The 21,257-nt window shown below is 39.5% G+C and overlaps 2 protein-coding genes across 2 annotated transcripts; one reads left to right on the top strand and one right to left on the bottom strand.

The window, feature by feature from the left end:
• Positions 1 to 12: 12 nt before the first annotated feature.
• Positions 13 to 1,182, top strand: LOC149663406 (uncharacterized). The gene has a single exon (XM_089842193.1). The coding sequence runs from the start codon at positions 13 to 15 to the stop codon at positions 1,180 to 1,182; it is 1,170 nt and encodes a 389-aa protein (XP_089698319.1).
• An 8,611-nt stretch (positions 1,183 to 9,793) lies between these two features.
• On the bottom strand, positions 9,794 to 15,343 carry LOC149663407 (uncharacterized). The gene has a single exon (XM_089842194.1). It carries the CDS (start codon positions 15,341 to 15,343, stop codon positions 9,794 to 9,796), a length of 5,550 nt encoding a protein of 1,849 aa, XP_089698320.1.
• Positions 15,344 to 21,257: the final 5,914 nt, after the last annotated feature.

The following is a 21,257-nucleotide window of genomic DNA, read 5'->3' on the forward strand; positions in this document are numbered from 1 at the left end:
GAGAACGAGAAAATGGGACCACCTGGAACGTATTATATTCCGCATCCAGGCGTGAAGAGAGAAGCTAGTTCAACGACAAAATTTCGCGTAGTTTTCGATGCGTCGTCCCATATCAGCGGGGCGCCGTCCCTGAACGGCTGTCTAGCAAGCGGGCCAAACCTGAACCCGGACTTATTGCAGCTGTTATTGCGGTTCAGAATTCATCCCATAGCCGTCTGCGCCGATATTGAAAAAGCATTCCTGCAGGTAGGATTGGCGCAAAATGACAAAGACAGTGTAAGATTTCTATGGCCAAAAGAAGAAAATAAAAGATTAGAAGAAAATAATTTCACGACCCAAAGAATGGCACGTGTGCCCTTTGGCGTTACTTCAAGTCCCTACTTGTTAGCAGCAACTATCAAACATCATTTAAAGAAATACCGCGAAACGGATCAAAAAACCGTCCAAGTATTAAATAGCGATCTATATGTAGACGACCTTCTAAGAGGAAAAGGAACCCCAATTGAGGCATACGAATTGTCAAAAAGAGCATCGGAACTGCTAGGCGAAGCCAACATGCGTCTAAGAAAATGGCAGACAAATTCTCCAGAACTAAGAAAAATGTGGGGGATGGAAGCTGAAGATCCAAACATCAAAATTAAATTTGAAATTGAAGAGCCGAAAGACCATAAAGTATTAGGGCTACTCTGGAACCCCCAATTAGATCGCTTCTCATTCGATCTTTCGACATTACTAAAAGAAGTTAAGCCTACTAAACGAAACATTCTTAGCGCCGTCTCGCAAATATTTGATCCTGTCGGATTCCTAGCGCCGTATACAATTAGGGCTAAATTTCTGTTCCAAAAACTTTGGGAACGTGGACTTAAATGGAACGAAGAACTGCCGCAGGAAATGGGAAATGAATTTAAACAATGGTGTCAAGAACTACCAAAATTAAAGAACATAAATATGGCCAGATGTTATTTTCAAGATAGCTCGACGAAAATTACCAATATGCAAATCCACGGATTCTGTGACGCTTCTACTAAAGCATACGCCGCTACCGTGTATATACGCTACGAAACCGAAAACAAAGTAATTGGAGTAACTTTAGTATCGTCTAAAGCCCGAGTAGCGCCTTTAAAGAAGCTAACACTGCCACGCTTGGAGCTCATGGGCTGTTTACTAGACAGCGTTATATAGATTCATGATAGAAGTAATAAATATTTCACCTAAGTCAGCTGACTTGGCCAGGCAGGGTTTAGTCCACTCAATCCTCACGGACGCTGCTCTGCAACTTGCGTCGTGTTACGCGTGATCGAGTGGGCTATGGGCAGGGTAAACAAATACGGGGCTGCCAGGCCAGGGTGAGAAATAAGGATCTTTTTAAAACTGGACATTGGGTCAGTGACCCCCCCCTTGGTCTGGAATAAATAAACTGGTCCATGACCACTGACCAGGGCGCGTCGTCTGCTAAATTGAAGAAGTGGATAATTACTATATATTAGCTAATGTCTGGACTCTGGAAACCCTTGAATTTTCTTAGTGGTCCTGTGGACCACTGACCCCACTCCGATTTAATTTTTAAACTGGTTCAGGCAATTTTTAAACTATTCATTTGCCCTGTGCCACCGTTTTATTTCCCACGCTGTGCCAGGCTGTCTCTCACACAACAATGATGGCCATTATCCTTCATGAGAAATGGTTCCTTGTCCAGTGTGGGAAATAAGGCGATGGCACAGGGCAAATGACCAGTTTAAAAATAAAACCACTGGACCACTAAGAAAATTCAAGGGTAACCAGAGTCCAGACATTAACTCAAAAAGTTTAATTGTCCAATTCCTAAATTTAGCAGACGACGTGACCTGGTCAATTATTATTATATAGCGCGAGCAGCTTGCGTCCATGAGCGCGGATCAAGTGGGCTATGCTTGCAGGCAGAAACTTAAAAAAAGGCAAATATTTTGTTATTTTCTTTAAAAATACGTCGAAATGTCATTAAGTTATGAAGAAATTGATTAACGCAAGTCGATCAAGAAATTAATTATTTAATAAAAATTAATATTTGTTTACAGTAATTAATGATTCATTTATGTTACAATAAATTATTCATTTGTGTTGCTAAGGAAATGGCTGGATAACCTTTTGTAAGATAAAGGGATAGGAAAATGACTAGGAAACGTTTTCTTAAGTTCAGGGATAATAATTATTAAAATGGATTAATGAGAACAGAACGTTAATTTATTAAAATTAATCAAAAAAAATGGAATAATGATGGCGAAATGAATCTTTTTAAGAGATACCAAAATGGCTGTGAAACCGTTTCTTAACGTCAAGGGATAATGAAATGACTGAAAAAACTTTTCTTAACTTCAAAGGATAACGAAATGGCTGTTCAATCGTTTCTTAACTTCAACCATAAATTTGTCAAGGTGACTGAGAGCTTGTAATGAAGTGAAAATTGCTAGTCAACCGTTTCTTAAGTTCAAGGGATAACAAAATGGCTGGTAAACTGTTTCTTAAGCCCAAGGGATAACGAAATATAATCTAAGCTTTTGTCTGGGAAGGGATGGCCACACTAAGCATGTGCCTTGTTAACAGGTGGGCAGGGCCGGAAATAAGAAAAATTTCTTATAGGACATGTGTCCAGTGACCCCCTGTTTGACTGGAAAATTTATAGGACATTGTCCACTGGAATGTGCAAAAATAGTGTCGCATCTCCATAGTCAAGCTATCAAAACTTGGGAAAATTTATTGGTCAAAATGTCCAGTGACCCCTTAGTTTTAAACAAAATTATGGGACATTTTAAAATTTTATTTTACAATGTCCAGTGTCCTGTGCTTATTTCCGGCCCTGCAGGTGGGTCCCTTTACAATGCATAGAGGAGCTGTAGCTAGCCCCATGCCACAGCTAACATATAGGCTTGCCTCTGTGGTTGCCAGCGAATTCTTTTTTTTTTGCGAAATAACTGAGAGCAAGACCGAAGTAACAGATATTAATCAAAACGCGTCTTGGATTTAACCAAGACCTAAAAAGTATCGATAAGAACAAGGTTAATCACTTGACTGAATGCGCAGATATTGAAACTTTTTTTAATTAAAACTTACATGCTTAAGAAAGTATGTTCCATCACCCTATTCCATTGAATAAACTTACTTTACTGGTAGTAAATGTTTTCCCTCTCAATAATTTGAAAAATTTACTTATCTCGGGTTTTCGAGCACAATTCCATTCCCCGAAAACATTTTATAACTACATTTATTATCACTTTTAAGAGTTTTCGTGTGGAAAAATACCATATAACTAGTAACTACACGTAACGGACGGTAACGGTAACAATGACAAATTTGACAAAACGATTTAGGGTACGAACAAGGAGGATGTATAGTTGTATACCCCCTTGATAGAAGTACGCCTTGTGCCTATCTCATGCCTTGTCTTTCGCTGACCTTGTCACCAAGGCAATAGCCCACTCAATTACGCGTTAAGCTGCTCGAGAATTCTGTGTGAATTACTTTTTAAAGGGAGACTCTCAGCTGAAAATCTTAGTGCCGTGTTTTATTTTTTCCTGGTTCTTTACAATTAAATATGAAGTCTCAAATTTTTTCTGATTTTTCAATGAAAATTCAATTTTTTAAAATTTGTTAGGCTCAGCAATGGGTCTCGATTTTAGCGCACTTACCTACCGGCCAATAAAAACATATTTAGGGATAGAGCCAAATCAGCCAATCCCGTGAAGGTTAGAAAATATTAAGTCGTATGTTGTCTGCTTCAAACAGTAAAAGCTGAGTTCCCAAGGGCGGGAAATAAGTATTTTTTTAGAGAGGGCTCGTTACCAGTGACTCCGCGGGGTCCGTCGTCTGCTGAAGTTTGAGGAGGATAGTAATTGTGTTGCAGCTTGACTCTGCTGAGGTGTAAAAGATGGGTTTTTAATTTTTTCTATCTCGAAAATCACAAAAAATAATAGAAACAATAATCTAAGAACACAGATCTTCCCATTCCAAAGGCTAATAACTAGACACTCAGGATATACAAAAAATACGACACGCCACATTTTAAAATAATAAAATTACGAGAGTAATTTGAGTTTAAGTGAAACGTAATAGCATAAACTTGCTAATTACTAAAGTTCCTAAACCGCTTATCGTTAGACGATCGAACCGGTGTCTTTCTTTCGAGTACAAAAAAGTAGAATAGATATTTCTGAACCTAATGCAGACGACGCAAATGAGACTCGCGCGAGAAAACCTTTGGGGATTGCCTCTTATAAATCGCGGGTGCTCATTGGCCGGTAGGTCGCTTTAGCAAAATTCAAATGCATATTTTGGATACAAAACTTCAATTACTGTTTAATACTATAAATAGCGCTTCAAAAAATCAGAAAAAATTCAAGGCGGCATATTTTAACATAAGGAATCAGAATAAAAATACTTAATTTTTGCCAATAGTATCCCTTTAAGGTCAGCAAATAGTAATTGTTTTTGAGAGCATTCCTCGCCTTGAAAATGGACAACTACGAAATAATTCAACCAAATTGAAGTTTAAATATTCGAATAAATCTTATTTTATAAATATCTTCTACCATTTCAATTTCTATAAAACTGTTCTACCAAATGCATACAGAGGGCTACCAGAAGTCTCATGGGCTACTAGAAATACTACATTTACTATAGGAAGATTCGCAGCGACAAGTTTAAAAATCCCATATTCCATTAAAAACCGTTAATACATTATCCTTGTTCCTGAAGATATACAGACAAAGTAGCAGAGTCGAGCCACAGCGTCGTAGATCACGCTACTCGGTGAACGCAGGCTATTTTGCAAAATAACCAAGTCATAATTTTCAGGCTACGACCACGCTTAAGTTAACAATTACAACAAAGAACATCAAAAAATTACGAATATCATGCACGCCCCTACTGCTTGCGAACCATAGAAACGCCATGGCAGAACCGTTTGACCATTGTCTGTCGTACCGCTTCTATAGACCCTTTCTACGTAAAAAAAAAGAGATGTCAATCCTCAGTATCGGGATATACGGGAGGGGGGTTTGACCCCTCGCCGTCTCTGCTCTATTTATGATCTTTCCATCGACTCGAGCGAGATGGAAGGCAAAGTTTTACCCCCGTGTCTTTCCATGTCGAAGTGGTCTATTACATAATTCAGTTTAACCAAGAGTAAAAATCATAACGTCCCTATTGAATGTGCTGCCATTGTTGAAATTTGTACTAAAATTAACAAAAGGTTTCACTATGGAGCGTTCAGGGCATGAACGGGGATATGTTAGCAACCTATTAACGACACAATGTCATACACGTACTCTCTTAAAAGTGATAATAAATGTAGTTATAAAATGTTTTCGGGGAATGGAATTGTGCTCGAAAACCCGAGATAAGTAAATTTTTCAAATTATTGAGAGGGAAAAAATTTACTACCAGTAAAGTAAGTTTATTCAATGGAATAGGGTGATGGAACATACTTTCTTAAGCATGTAAGTTTTAATTAAAAAAAAGTTTCAATATCTGCGCATTCAGTCAAGTGATTAACCTTGTTCTTATCGATACTTTTTAGGTCTTGGTTAAATCCAAGACGCGTTTTGATTAATGTGTAGTCGAGTTGATGGCGAACTGGATGAATGTCAAGTTCTCGTCCCATCTTCGGTGATCTCGACCAACGAACATCGAAATGATTTCGCCCAGAACTCTGTTTGTGCGCTCCACGATGTTACTCTGAGGATGATACGGAGTGATGTATCGTGGTTTGACTTTGAACATCTTAAGCATGTCCTTCCAAAGTTGAGAAACGAATTGTGTCCCGTTGTCGCTAAAGATGGCTTTCGGACATCCGTAGCGAACTATCATGGGGACGAGTTTCTTCGCGCACGTTCTGGCGGTGATGTTCTTCATCGGGTATAGTTCTACAAATTTGGTAGCATAGTCCGTGAAAACCAGGAGATATTTGTGATGGTGTCGGCTTTTTGTTAGAGGTCCCATTATGTCCACGCCCAGCAAATCAAAAGGCTCAGTAATGGCCGTAGGTTGCATGAGACCTGGACGTTTTCTATTGCGGGCCTTGTGCATTTCACACAAAGGACATCTGCGGACGTACTCGGTAACGTCCTGCCGGAAAGATGGCCACCAGTATCTGGCCCGTACTTTGTCGAAGGTACGATCCCGACCTCGATGTCCAGATAGAGGGTGGTCGTGAAATAAGCGGATGGCGTCCCGCCGGAACCGCTGTGGCAAATAGGTTTTCGCTGGTTGTCTACTATAGGCCTTTCGGTATAAGACATCGTTCTTCATCTCGTTGTATCGATGTCTTTGAGGATTTTCTCCTGATAACTGGACTATGATGTCATGGGTGGCTTGATCATCTTGTTGGGCCTTTCGCACTTCGTCCAATGTGAAAGTATGTACAATGCATGATTGGCGGGAGGAGTCAATCCGCTACTGGTTGAGGACGAAGTCAACGTCATTGAAGAGGATTCCGCTGGACTGGAATCTTCTGTCGAGGACGGTGAAGTCATGTCTTCCAAAGACATGGCTAATAGAGAGACAGGCGCTCTTGATAATGCGTCCGCAACCTTGTTCTCAACTCCCTTCTTGTGTATGATCTTGAAGTCATACGTCTGAAGGTACATTGCCCAACGAACAAGTCGAGAATTTGGTTCTTTCAAAGTGAATAACCACTGTAGTGCCTTGTGATCGGTGATCAAAGTGAACGGAATATTCTCCAAGTATGGCCGGAACTTTCCAACTCCCCAATGGATGGCAAGACATTCCCTTTCCGTGGTGGTATATCTACGCTGGACGTCGGTCAGTTGTTTACTGGCATAGGCAATAGGTACCTCGACGTTATCTTGAATTTGCGACAGCAAAGCTCCAAGTCCGGCGTCGCTAGCATCCGTTGTCAGGATACACGGCAACTTAGGGTTGTAAGCCTCTAAAGGAGGTGCCATGCAAATCGCATCCTTGATGGCCTGGAACGCTTCCTGCTGTTCTTTCTTCCACTGGAACGGAACGTCTTTCTTCTTGAGATGGTTTAACGGGGCAACGATTTTGGAATACTGCGGGATGAATCGCCATGCCCCAGAAATCTTTGGATTTCTTTCACGTTCTTTGGGACGGGAAAGTCTACTATAGCCCTAGTCTTGGAGGGGTCAATATGAATCCCTCGTTCATTGACAATATGCCCTAACACGTTCGCTTCGCTTTGCGCAAAGCGACATTTCTTAGTCTGAAGCGTAAGTCCCGCTTCAGACAGTCGGTGAAAGACAAATTCCAAGGCTTGTAAATGGTCTGCCCAAGTACTAGATGGAATGACGATGTCATCCAGATAGACACAGATGGAAAAGTGGTGTCCATCCCTGAAGACTTCGTCGACGAGTCGTTGAAACGACGACGGCGCATTGCATAGACCGAACGGAAGTACTTCGAACTCGTACTTCCCCGCATGCGTGATGAAAGCAGTCTTCGCTTTTGCTTGCTGATGGAGATCGATCTGCCAATAGCCGCTCTTTAAGTCCAGTGCTGTGATGAACTTTGGGGCACCCATTTTTCCTAATAGTTCTTCTATTCTCGGTAGCGGATAAGGGTCTTTCACGATCACTTTGTTTAAAGCGCGATAGTCGACCCAGAAACGTATCTTTCCGCATTTCTGGAGGACAAGTACCACTAACGGATGGTTTCACGATTCCGTCGCGGATCATTTCGTGAAGATGATCTTCAATTATCCGTTTTTTCTCGTCGCTAACACGATACGAGCGTTGACTAACGGGAACACCGGTGGTTGTATGTATCTCATGATAGGCTAAATTAGTTCGACCCGCTTTTTCCGAAAATAGTTTTGGAAATCGTAATAATAAAGTTTTTAAGTCTTCCTTCTGTTTAGGACTCAGTGTAGGCGACGCGACAGCTTGTTCAATATCCCCTATAATCTGAGGGGTCGGTGTCTTTAACCCAGAGAGATTAAGCACGAATGGAAACGTTGTTCCGACAATCTGACAAGTTTTTGTACCAAAATCCAAAACGGCACGATGTTTATACTGGAAGTTTTTTCCCAGAATAAAATCGTTCGGTAGTGAGGGAACCACGTGAAAGTCCTGCTTTAGTTTCAACTGTCCTAAGCGGAAGTCTATTCGCGCACGTCTCTTCGTGAAGGTATAACGTCCATCGCCTAACACGATCCTTCGAGGTGATAGCGTTTAATTCTCGAACGTCGATACAAAAGCGGTACTTCTTTTTTCCTGTTCCTGATCCGTCGTCTTGTTCAAGGATTACGACTGCTGAAGACCATGGCGAAGTGTATGATTTTATGATGCCATCCTTTAGTATGTCGTAGATATTATGTTCGATGATTTTCATCTTTTCGTCGCTAGATCAGTAGGGTCTTTTATGTATAGGCTTAGCGTTACCTGTGTGTATTTCATGGACGAACAGACTGGTTCGTCCTAGCTTATCGCTGAATAGCTCAGGAAATCTGAGGAGTTCCTTCAACTCTCTCTTCTGCTTGTACAAGAGAGAGGTTGAATCAACTGCCTCGTTGATGTTATTGACCATTTTAGGTGACGGGGGCAATATGTCCTCTGATACCTCTAATAGTTTTAGTGTTAGTCCATTTATTGAGCAAGTTAGTGTTCCAAAATCGATAATGGTATTCCCATCTTCTAGGAAATCTTGGCCTAATATAGCGTCACAAAGGAGTGAAGGGACAATATGGAACTCTTGCCTAAATCTTTTACTCATGTCTTGTTCCAATTTTATTTCCAAGTCTAATACTGTCGATCCTTTAGTAAAAGAGTATCGTCCATTCCCCATGACTATGCATTCTGATCTTTCTGATTTAGGATGAAGTCTATTTTCTCCCCTAAATCTTTGTATGGCCCTCCATTGCTCTAGGCTTATCATGGATACTTCAGCACCATTATCGATTCTTGTATGTAAGATTGTTACCTCTCCGAGTGACGTATGTCACGGAGAGGTTCTAAAATCGACAGACATGTGTGGGGGTGGGTGTGTGTGTGGGTGTGTCAGGCTGTTGTTATTGACTTACCCCAGGGGACCGCGTTCGCAGTTTCCGAATCGAAGCAAATGTGTTCGCTATTTCCGGACCGCATTCACAGTTCCCGGAAAATTCAAAACTTGAGGCTATCCACAATACAACTGGCCACTATTCCATCATCTGACTAGTCAATTGTCCATTCCACATGAACACTAATCTGTATTCATTGGCTTCTAACACCACCATCTTCTGGGCGTTGTTTTTGTCTATCCCACATAGACACCAGTCTGTACTTACTGGCTTCTAACACTACCATCTTCTGGTCATTGTCCATCCCACATAGACACCAGTCTGTACACACTGGCTTCTGAAGTTTATTAAGAAAAAGAAACTATGGTTAATAAAACGCAAATTTATTTAATAAAAAAGACTAAATTAACTTGAAATAAACGCGAGTTACAAATTTTCCTCTCGCGACTCCTCGACCCGTACCTTGTGGAAACCTCTATTGAACTGTCCTTTTTGGCGCCTATTTTCTCCGAATTTTCTTTATCTCCCACGATGTCGAGCCCCTCTTGTAAAAACCCATGAGTCACTAAGTTGACCGGGTCTTTCTTAAAAGTCCCAAAAAATTCCAAAACAAGATGAACAAAACCACAACTACTTCACAATTCGTTACACTCCCGGGCCATGAGCATGCTCATCAAAATTCAAAAGAAATTAAACATTTATGATAAGATTGAAATGAAATTACACAAACTCAAATTTCCAAACAGAAATTATAAAATGACATTAATTTTAACATTAAACATGTTATTCGTTAACCTCCAATAAACACAATAATTTCACTGCGCGTCTTATCACTGTTCCCGATGGTAACTTAAGGGAGCACGATCTAATGTGTCCATCGCGACCGATATGCGTTTCTTCGACTCTAGCGATTCTCCAAAGTTGTCTGGGGACCTTTTCGTCCGTGATTATGACTACGTCACCCGATTTTAATTCACGACCCGTTTTTACCCGCGTTATTTGGTGAGCGGTCTTTAGTTCCAATAAATACTCGTGCCTCCAGCGGTTCCATAATCGATTTAATACCGTTTGTTGATAGGTCCAACGTTTTCTAAGTTCATTCGCGCTAGAATCTTTTAAAGTTCTGGGATATGGGATAGCCGTGATTCGACGGCCAATCAAAAAATGTCCAGGTGTTAGAGGTGCTGGATCCGTCGATTCGCTATTGAGATAAGTCAGCGGCCTACTGTTAATAGTAGCTTCCGCTTCTGATAGGACCGTGGCCATTTCTTCGAAATTAAGAAAAGCGTTGCCCAAAGTCTTGCGCAAAGCGCTTTTAATAGTTTTGACGAGTCTTTCGTAAAAACCACCGTACCACGGAGCGCGTTCAATTATGAATTTCCAGTGGATCCCTCTGGAACCAAGAAATTCACCTATCTTCTTTTCGTCTAGTTTCTTCCAGACCGCAACCAGCTCTCTGTCCGCCTTTTGAAATGTCTTGGCATTGTCTGAATATATGGTACTAATCAGACCTCTTCTAGAGATGAATCGCCGTAATGCCAAAAGAAAACATTCTGTGGACAGACTTGAAACGAGTTCTAAATGCACGGCTCTAGTAGTGCCACACGTAAATAGGGCAATGTAGGATTTGTCCTTCTCGCCATTGGTTGCTTTTATATAAATAGGGCCTGCAAAGTCCACTCCAGTTACCACAAATGGAGCGGCTTCCGTTATCCTGTCTTTAGGGAGTGGTGCCCAGGGTACCTCCGCTGGCTTCACTCTCCATTTTTTACAAGTGAGACATTCGTTTAAAACCTTTTTTGTAACTTGTCGGGCCTTTGGAATCCAAAACCGCTCTCGTATTTGAGTCAAAGTTGTTGCGGTTCCTGAGTGCATCACTTCGCGATGCGCTGACATGACAAGCATTTTTGTGATTCGATGGTCGGTTGGAAGAAGTATAGGGTGTTTGGTCTCGTACGTAAAATCCGACTCTTGAAGTCGGCCTCCAATTCTTATGACACCGTCGGAGTCAAGAAAGGGTTTCAAAGTGAAGATTGTTGATTTGGTACTAAGTTCTTCTTTATTTCTAAGCGAGACCCATTCTTCACGGAAATAATCCTTTTGTGCTAATTTTATCCAATAGACAAGTGCTTCATTTAATTCTTCCGCTTTCAAGTACGAACCCTTGTCCGTAGTCTTAAAGGCTCTTAAGGTAAAACGTTTTACCCAAGCTGTCACGCGAAGTAGCCTCCATATCTCTTCTATATCATTGATATTTATTATTGGCTCTAACTTCTCTTCGATTCCAACTGCGTTTTGAGCAGTACTTGTTCGTATTATTCTACGTTCTTCTTTAACCGTTTCCAATTTTGGTTCCTCCTCGCTCTTAATCCAAAATTCTTTTGATTGTCGAAGCCAGGTTGGGCCTTGCCACCAAGCTTCATTAGCCTTAAGCTTTTCAACTCCTTGACCTCGGCTTAAATAATCTGCCGGGTTTTCCTTCCCTGGACAGTGATTCCAGGCTATAGGGTCGGACAATGTTTGAATTTCCGATACTCTATTGGAAACGAAAGGTTTCCAATGTTCAGGTGACCCTTTAATCCAGTGGATCGCGATTGTAGAATCACTCCAAAAATAAATGTCAGCCTCTTGGACGGGAAAATGAGCTTTAACGCGTGTGGCTAAGCGCGCGCCTAGGAGTGCTCCTAAAAGCTCAAGCCTTGGGACGGTAACCTTCTTTACTGGAGCCACCCTAGTCTTGGATGAGACTAGGGATACGACGATCTTTCCTGTGACAGTAACGTATCTGACGTAGAGAGCCGCTCCATAGGCTCGTTCACTCGCATCAGAAAAACTATGCAGTTGGGTGTGTGAAATTTCTTCTTGGCATTGTGAGCGATAAAACCTTGGAATCTTTATTTCGCTCAGAAATTTCAGTTCTGAACACCAATCTCGCCATTCCTTAGAGAGTTCTTGCGGTAAAGGCTCGTCCCACTTGACCCCGGTTTGCCAAATTCGTTGGTATAATATTTTAATCCTGATGACAAAAGGGGCTACCAGACCCAATGGATCGAAAAGTCTGGCCGAAGTTTTTATAACGCTACGTTTACTGTCGTCCAAAATCGAGACTGCTGTCATCATTTCTTCCACGTCGTAAGAGAATTCGTCCAGTTTAGGGTCCCATGATAATCCTAATACTTTCTTCGTAGAATTTTCTTCCGAGGGACATACATTGAATCCACCTTTCATTAGCATCTCTCGTAAAGGTTCAGAATTTGTTTCGAATTTTCTCAAATTCATATTCGCTTCTTTGAATATTAGCTTGGCTTCTTGGGCGAATTTAAAAGCCTTTTCTTCATTTTCGTCGCCAGTGGTTACGTCATCCACGTACGTTTCGTTTTCTATCTTTTGTACCGTTGTCGGGTATCGCTCTCGGTATTTGTTTGCGTGATGTCTTACCGTCGCCGCCAAGAGAAAAGGGCTTGCCGATGCTCCAAAAAGAACACGCGTGAATCTGAAGGTTATAACTTTCGGTGTATCTTCAAAATTTATGGGTTCTTGGAACCATAAAAACCGTACTGCGTTTCTGTCTTCTGGATGGAGCCTTATTTGAAGGAAGGCCTTCTCAACGTCAGCCGTAATTACTACCGAGTGCGATCTAAATTTTACTAGCGTTTCGAAAATGTCTGGATTCAAGTGAGGTCCCGTGTGTAAGCAGTCATTTAATGACGACTTTCCTTTCTCGTGTGACGAAGCGTCACAGACTATTCGGACCTTGGTTGTACTGCGTTCTCTGTTTACTACCGGCTGGTGTGGCAAATAATAAACAGGTCCTTCCGTTTCTTCTATCTCCCCTTCCACAGCTTCGATTATGCCCTCCTTTAAATAGTCTTCTATTATTCTTCTGTACTCTTCTAGAAGGTAGTTATCGTCTTTAAGTCCTCGGGAGAGACTCAAGAGTCTTCTTTTCGCGTTTAAGTAGTTCAGAGATAAATCTTCCGGAATCTTATTCCATGGAAGCCTGACAGTGTAGCGTCCATCTTCAAACTTTACGGTGTTTTCAAACGACGCTTTAGCTTTTTCCTCCGAGGGTTTTATTTTAATTGGCGAGTCGATGATTCCAAGGGATTCCAAGTCGAAAAACTTGCGCAATTCTCTTGAAATTTCTTCTGATTCCCCAACCTCCGTATGAATCAGATTAAGCGCGCTGACTGTATTCATTCCCTGACCTCCTCCTTGATTAGAAACTTCTAAAGGTCCTTGAACGACCCATCCGAAAATACTTTCTAAGGCCGTGAGACCATCTTCGTTAAGTTTTTCAATTCTTCCCGTTATAACTCTCCAATAGTAGTCGGATCCGATTAAAAGAGAAATGCCGTTATCTTCTGTTGAGTTATGGTTTGTGTAATCCGCCATTTGTAGCTTTTTGTTCTCCAGGGTTCTTCGTATATCTTCACCTGGTACAGTGAAGACCGCCGTGTTGATAGCCGGAGATTCTAAAGCTATGACCTCTACCCACTGATTCGGGTCCGTCAAGCTTTTAACTGTAAGTTTGACTTTCCTACACGTGACTCTCTTTCCTTGATTACTACCAAAAGTATGTAGCTCTAATTCAATTTCTCCGACAACTGGTAGTTGAAGTCTCCTTGATAAAGTTTCTAATATAAAGGTCCTATGACTTCCGCTATCAATTAATAGCCTAATCCTTTCGGTTTTCGAGCTCGATTCGGCCTTTGCTCTAGCAGTTTGCAATAGAATAGCAGAGGGCCATACCCCATTGTTAGAACCCACAGCATTGCTGGCCGTAGCGTTAGCTGGGACGGTTCCCGGCGGGAGGGGTGTTTCACCTCTACTCTCTCCTTCGTTCGCTTTACCCTCGCACAAGGCAACGTGGTGCCTCCTATCGCATTTTTCACATTTCACCCTTACTTTACAGAATTTCGCCAGGTGGCGACCGGTGGCGCAAACGTAGCAGTGTCCCGTTTTCTTCAAAATACTCTTTCTCTCTTCTACAGAGCTTATGGGACAGTTTTCGCTTAGGTGATTTGTGCCTTTGCAGAACATGCAAGTTGGGTTGGAACTTGTACTAAGGCTAGCAGCGGAAAACTGGTTTTGTACGCGGCTTTCGTTTCTGGGTGGTCCAGATCGCCTCCAATTCGAGTTTCCCGCGTTGTTAAATTTTATCCTATACCCGGGCGCATCTTGTTTTTGCGCGGTTACTCCGCTGTCTTTCGCTTTGGTACTTCTAAAAGCTCTAGCCCTCTCCCTACTTTCTACCTCCTTTCTTACAAATTCCAAGAGTTGTTCTAGGTTTGCATTACTATCGTCTTCGTGTCTTCTAGTATATTCTAAATTTATATCTTCTGGCAATTTATCCAACAACATAGGGCATAAGATGAGTCCGTAATCTTGATCTGCCGTAACTCCATAAGATTGGAGACTTTTTACTTCAATTTCGCATTCATCAAAAAATCTTCTTAGCTTTACTACATCTTTGGAACTTTCTATAGGATCTAAATGCCTTAAGTTGTTTATATGAGCCCTAATTTGCACGTCCTTTCTCCCGAAACGATTTTTTAGTAAGGTAATTGCGTTATTATAATTCGCTTCGCTAAAATCTAATCCTCGAAACATGTTCTTAACGTCGCCTTCCAAATAGGATTTTAAATACGAAAACTTGTGTATGAAGCTTATTCCGCAATTATTATGAATCATTGGTTCAAATAAGTTCCAGAAATTTGACCAATTTTCAAGCTCACCATTAAATTTTGGTATTTCCAGTTTTGGTAAACTGGCCATTATACTGTTCATGCCGGTACCAATGTTCGTATGAGTAGGTGTTGTGGTCAAGGTTGGCGCCCCTCCACTTGTTTGATTTGATATAGATATTACAGGCAAGGAATTTTGTGTATTTACCAGATTCTGATGAAATGAACTCCCTCCCATGTTGGGAGATATAATTGTTGACGTAGAGTTGGTATTCGCCGTTCGATTAAACGCGTTTAAAGTTGCCGCCGATAGTAAATTATCCGATTGTTTTAGGGCTTCTTCTATTTTATAAGTCCAGATTAACACGGTCTCTTGAAAATCGTCCGAATTAAGAATATCATCTTCCAATTTATTCATTGGAATATATTCATGAAGCGTGGTGTCCATGTCTAATAAGGTGTCTCCTTTTTCCTTTAATTGTTTTAACCAGACTTGCAGTTTTTGCTTGTCCGGACCTTCTGTCGTTCTGAGTTCATTTTCCACTTTATTACTAATTTTAGTAACCTGTCCTCGGGCTGCGGATCTTTTCTTGAATAGCCGTTTAATTTCAACGTCCTCCTGTTCGAAGTCTTCTGCGTCCGCCATAGTACTGTTTAATTTCTTTTGTCTTAACCACAAAAGCCTCCTTTTAACTATTTCGCGCCTTTTTTATACCTAAAGCGAAATAACTAATTTAATCTAAAGGCCTTCCCGGATTGTTTCGGCACCATGAAGTTTATTAAGAAAAAGAAACTATGGTTAATAAAACGCAAATTTATTTAATAAAAAAGACTAAATTAACTTGAAATAAACGCGAGTTACAAATTTTCCTCTCGCGACTCCTCGACCCGTACCTTGTGGAAACCTCTATTGAACTGTCCTTTTTGGCGCCTATTTTCTCCGAATTTTCTTTATCTCCCACGATGTCGAGCCCCTCTTGTAAAAACCCATGAGTCACTAAGTTGACCGGGTCTTTCTTAAAAGTCCCAAAAAATTCCAAAACAAGATGAACAAAACCACAACTACTTCACAATTCGTTACAGCTTCTAACACCACCATCTTCTGGTCTTTGTTTTTGTCCATCCCACATGGACACCAGTCTGTACAACTGGATTCTACACCACCATCTTCTGGTCTCTATTTTTGTCCATCCCACATGGTCACCAGTCTGCACACCTGGCTTCTACTCCATCGTCATCGTTGGGTTTAAGACATTCGCGGCGATCAGCTAGGGTTACGAGAAACGTCTAGCCTCCCTAGGGTGGGTTATCCACCAAAGGTTTTCGCAATTGCGGTTGTTCTTCCTTTTAGCTGTAGTTCGACACGTTTATATACTACCTATTTGAGTATGGCGAAGCAACCGGCGTATGCTTCATTTCAAACGCCAATATTAGTCAAGTCTCTCAAGAATGTTTAATTGTTCTTTATCAACGCGATGTAACGCTCAATAAGGCGAACAACTAACGAGGAAAATATTTCATATTAATTATATTTATTTTAATATTTAAGATTATCTTGCTTCTCAACTCGAAATTAAAACGGAAAGAGTAAAAAAGCAGTCTATGTTTTAGTCTGGTGTGTCCGTCCGTTAGTCTACCGCGTTAGCAGTTCGCTTTGTTTTGTGGAAAGAAATTCTACAAAACCTTAATATTTGGTTTTCTCATAATGTATAATTAATATATGGAAATATTTTTCGTAATTTCGATTCCTTTAGTGGTTTTGTAGCTATAAAGCTCTGTTTCATTTTGATATCCCAAGAATATTTTTTATAAGATTATTTGAAGTTATTATTATTTGAATTATTTTCTAACCCAAATCCAAATCGACATTTGAATCTCCCGCCAAACATTTCACCATCTCAAATTATTCTCTTATTTCTTTAACCCAAATCGACATTTGAATCTCCTGCGAAACACTTTCCCAGATGTACAGTCCCGGACAAAAGTTTCTGGACATTTTCATTTCGCTGCCATTTTGTTCCTATTTGAGCTAGAGTAACAAAATAGGACTTTCTAAATAGGTTTACTTCTCAAAATTATTTTAAAATTACAAATGACACTGTGGCGCTAATACGGCGTTAGCCAAAGCGGAAATAGTAAAAACCCCCGATAATGACGTTACGAAATAATGCTTCAAATGGATCAACAATGCTATCGTTGCACGCGTCGTGTCACGTAGAATCCAAAACTGTTTTCAAATTGTAAATCGGTTCAGAAAATCAAAAGTTATGACAAAAAACGTGACGTTCAAAACAATAGGAAATAAGCCTAACGATTATTTATTTCTTCTATATCAACTTAGCTCAGTAGTATAACATTACGATCAGAAAAACAAGATGTTCCAACCCGAGAATTTTTAGTTCCACACTGACATATGAGAAATGGGAACTTATGAATTAGACTCAGTCTTCAGAAATGGAGGGTTGTTGGTGGCGGTTTGTAAACGTATAAATATTTAGAGATTTGGGTATGTTTAATGATTTTTTATAATTTACCAGTTGCTTACACAGTGGGTCGATATTTAGGGATAATTCTTTTGACGGATATTTTACGGCAGACGGCGTTATGTGTTGAATTGGTATTAAAAGTTGGACGAGCCGCGGTATTGGATGATGGACAGTGTTTCAAGAATATACTTTGAGAAAGTTTGAGGAGCAAAATAGGTGGCATGACTAAAATACAGGCGTAACAGAGATAAATTTATGGAGCAGAATAGGTGGCATGACTAAAATACAGGTGTAACAGAACTTATTTGACGTTCGGTAATTAATGTTTGGACGCTTGAGAATTGGATGTTGAGAAATGCTCTGAAAATAATATTGTGGGAATTATATTTCGACGGCAAATTCATGTGGATGGTTGAGAAGACATATTGTTCAATTAAAAATGGATGAGAATGGTTTGAATTATAAAAATATATATATACAGGTTGAATTATTCGCAATGGATGAGAATGGTTTGAATTATAAAAATATATATATACAGGTTGAATTATTCGCAAGTTCTTTTGACATGAAAATATTTTACGACGTGGATAATTTTAACGTATTTCCCGCTTTCTCGGCTTTACTCTGCAAGTTTTCTTATTCCCAGCACATTTTAAACGTGATAACTATCCCTTTAAACTTTACTTTAGAATTTTGAAAATTATGGCTGTTTTTGGAACATAGAGCAAAAAGAGAGAGAGGCCCTACAAACGATAAAAAGCACAGCGTTTGCAATTGTGTCGTGTTTCAGCGTATGAAGGTTGCTCTATATATTTTTTTAGTTTAGAAAAGAGCCGTTTCAATGATCATCGGAAACAATCAGACTCAATAGCTCATACATTTCCTGTTACAATTGAGTCGGTAAGCGCCTTGGTTTGTGACATTGAGAATTTAATATCTCAATTTTACTATCGTTAATTTGGCAAAAAACTAAATTGAGTCTGCTTCCATTATTAACCTTGACTATTTCCCCTAAAATAATTTGATATTATTCTTTTGTAGTTTAAAGTTTACGTTTCATAATCTATATGGATTGACGGACACTTAGATTTACACAATAATCTAAGACTCCTTGGATTTTTTACTTGAAATGAGAAATTTAACGGGCGCCCATGTATAGAGTTAAATACCATTTTCTTGCCCTGTCAAAAGTTGAAGCTTCTCCAAGGTTGTTCGGACAGAAATTTTAGTTTATTTATGTATTTTTTCGCAGATGAAGTTTTACAGAAATTATATCATGAATATTTAGAAAAGAATTGATCTGGAATATTTAGGAGAATTCCAACTTGAATATTTAGAATAAAAAATCCATCTTCAATCTTTAGTATTAACAGAGTAGAAAAAAAACAACCGGCGTTGCCCATCGAGATATATTATTACATTTCAGGCCGCCATTTTTAACGAAGGTGGAAAATCGAGCTTCAAAAGACATGAAGTCAGTCTTACGGAAATCGGGAACCAGTGTTTTAAATGTTATGGATTCGGTTGAAACACGTAGACGCCGCCATTTTTCAAGATGATGAGGAATTGGAAAAAATCTAAGAGCCCGCCTATTGCCTTTGAGTACCGTCCCTGCAAAATTTCATACCTCTAGGTAAAGCTGTTTGGACTCGGAGTAGATTATCAGTCAAATTGAAACTATAGATGTTAAGCATACAAGTTACTGAGGTTTACGTAGGCGTCCTTGTGATTTAAATTAAAATTTCGAGTTTAAAATTAAACTTGTTGTCTTAGATTAGTGGTGTCTTTCAAGTTTGAGTAATAAATGGTTTAGAGAACAATTTAGGACACGGGTTTGATTTGTTGGTTTTCGAGTATTGTTTCCGGTTGTAGTATACTTTTGACGGTTTATATACTTTTGCTAAAAACGCGATAGAGGTTTGCGTGCAGTTCAATGTCGCCATTTCGGTTATTGGAAGTAATTAGGTTTTAAATAAGATCACAGGATAACTTGTGTAATTAATTTTAAAAGAACTATACGATCATATTTAATGCCTTATTTTTTTTATTAAAACTTGATCAATGAAAAAACTGTTGACATCGCCAGCCTGGGTACCATAGGAGCATGGATAAAGAATTCGCGTGAGGAAATTTGTTTTCACGCTATAGGATAGGCAACTCCTCTATTTCTGACGACAGCTTATTCTGTATAATCTGATTCAGCTTGGGTTGTGAGCACGCGCAAAGCTGGGTCTCTATGTAACGTAGCTTTGTGCGTGATGACAAGAGATGATGAAAATAATGATTCTCTGGATTTAAAATATCCGCGAGTTTTAGCTCAAATGTATGGGCGGAAATTCTAGTAGGCTTCGAAAAAAGTTGAAGTGCCTCGACTGTCGAGTGTCGACTTCATAGTCGAGCCAGTGACTTTTAAAATTTCAAGTAATACTAATTTAGACTATTACAGAAGGATGTTAGAGTTAGTATTATAAATATTTATTACGTTTATAAATCTTTTGGGAATCTCAAGAAATAATTTTCGCTATTTTTAATAGCATAATGTTCCTTGATAATGTTTGAAGGACCCACCAATTGAATACATACGACTATGCACGTATTTGAAACTAAAGCCTACAGGTCCATGCATTTGAGATAAAAATCTCGCGGATATTTATAATCCTTTTTTTTCTTCGTATCTTGTCAGCACGCACAAAGCTACATAACATAGAGACCTAGCTTTGCGCGTACTAACAACCGAAGCTGAAAAAAGAGTATATACAGAATAAGCTGCTGTCGGAGATAGGGGAGTTGCCTATCCTATAGCGTGAAAACAAATTTCCTCGCGCGAATTCTTTATCCAAAACAGAAGGTTGAAATTTGGCAAAGAGTTTCCTGAGACCCCGTGAATGTTATCAGTTATTCTAAAACTCCCACAAGTGTTCTTTCAGTGGTTGAACTTATTTTTTCCCTTGAAATGATTAAAAGTCAACAAATTAATTAGAAATAGTCCAATGCCTGATCTTTTGCACTACCGGATTGCTGAAGTGTTGCGGATTTTATTGATATTGTATTTTCTCTATGATGGGGATAATTATCAGGGGATTTTTCACTTTTCTCGGATAGGGTTAACAACCGAGGATTTTGTCTGGGGATGGGGGATTTTGTACAATTTCAGTAATGGGAAATTATGCCTGGGGTTCTTTGTCTTGGAAGTGTTTAGTCCGTATACCCATGTGAATCGAGAAAACCTAAAAACTATTTTTCAGTTCTTATATGAAAATCGAGATATTGAACAGGGTTTGAACACACTCCAGCTGTTTATACGTCAATCAATCCTATATCGCGTTTTTTGCATAAGTAAATAAACCGTCGTAAGTATACCAATAGAGACATTAGTACTGGAAGACCAATAAATCAAACCCATGTTCTACAATGCCCTCTATACCATTTGTTACTCAAATTTTAAAGACACCACTAATCTAAGACATCGAGTTTGGAATTTCAATTTAAATCTTAAGGACGTCTAGGAAAGGTCAGACACTTTTTGGCTTAACATCTATAAAACCATTCGTTATAATTTGAAAATATTCATGATGCATTTTTCTCTATATATTCATGATGCATTTTTTCTGTATATATTCATGGAGAATTTTTTTTTAAAATATTCAAGATGGATTTTTCAAAATATTCATGATAGTTTTTTTCTTAGTTATCATGATTAATTTTTCTAAATTTTCATGATTAAATTCTTGAAAATATTCATGATGAGATTCTTGAAAATATTCATGATGAGATTCTTAAAAATGTTCATGATCAAATTTTCAAAACTTTTCATGATTAAATTTTTGCAAACTTTCATGATAAAATTCCTGAATATTTTCATTAGTGAATAAACGTAAATCGTAACATCATCTCCAAATTAGGCAGGCACTTGTTTACTAGATTATACACTTTGGCGTGACTGATGAATTAAGTGATTGCCATGCTGCAAGCTTAAAAAACAAGGCAGCCTACCTACTCGGAAATAAAATACAAAAGGTATTTATTTCTCGTTTCATGGAGCCCAGCCCCTATTATTATGATGTTGATGACTGT

The sequence above is a fragment of the Phalangium opilio genome, unplaced genomic scaffold, assembly GCF_054372755.1.
Source record: "Phalangium opilio isolate 3A_F unplaced genomic scaffold, DU_Popi_V2 ptg000062l_1, whole genome shotgun sequence".
NCBI classification, from domain to species: domain Eukaryota; kingdom Metazoa; phylum Arthropoda; class Arachnida; order Opiliones; family Phalangiidae; genus Phalangium; species Phalangium opilio.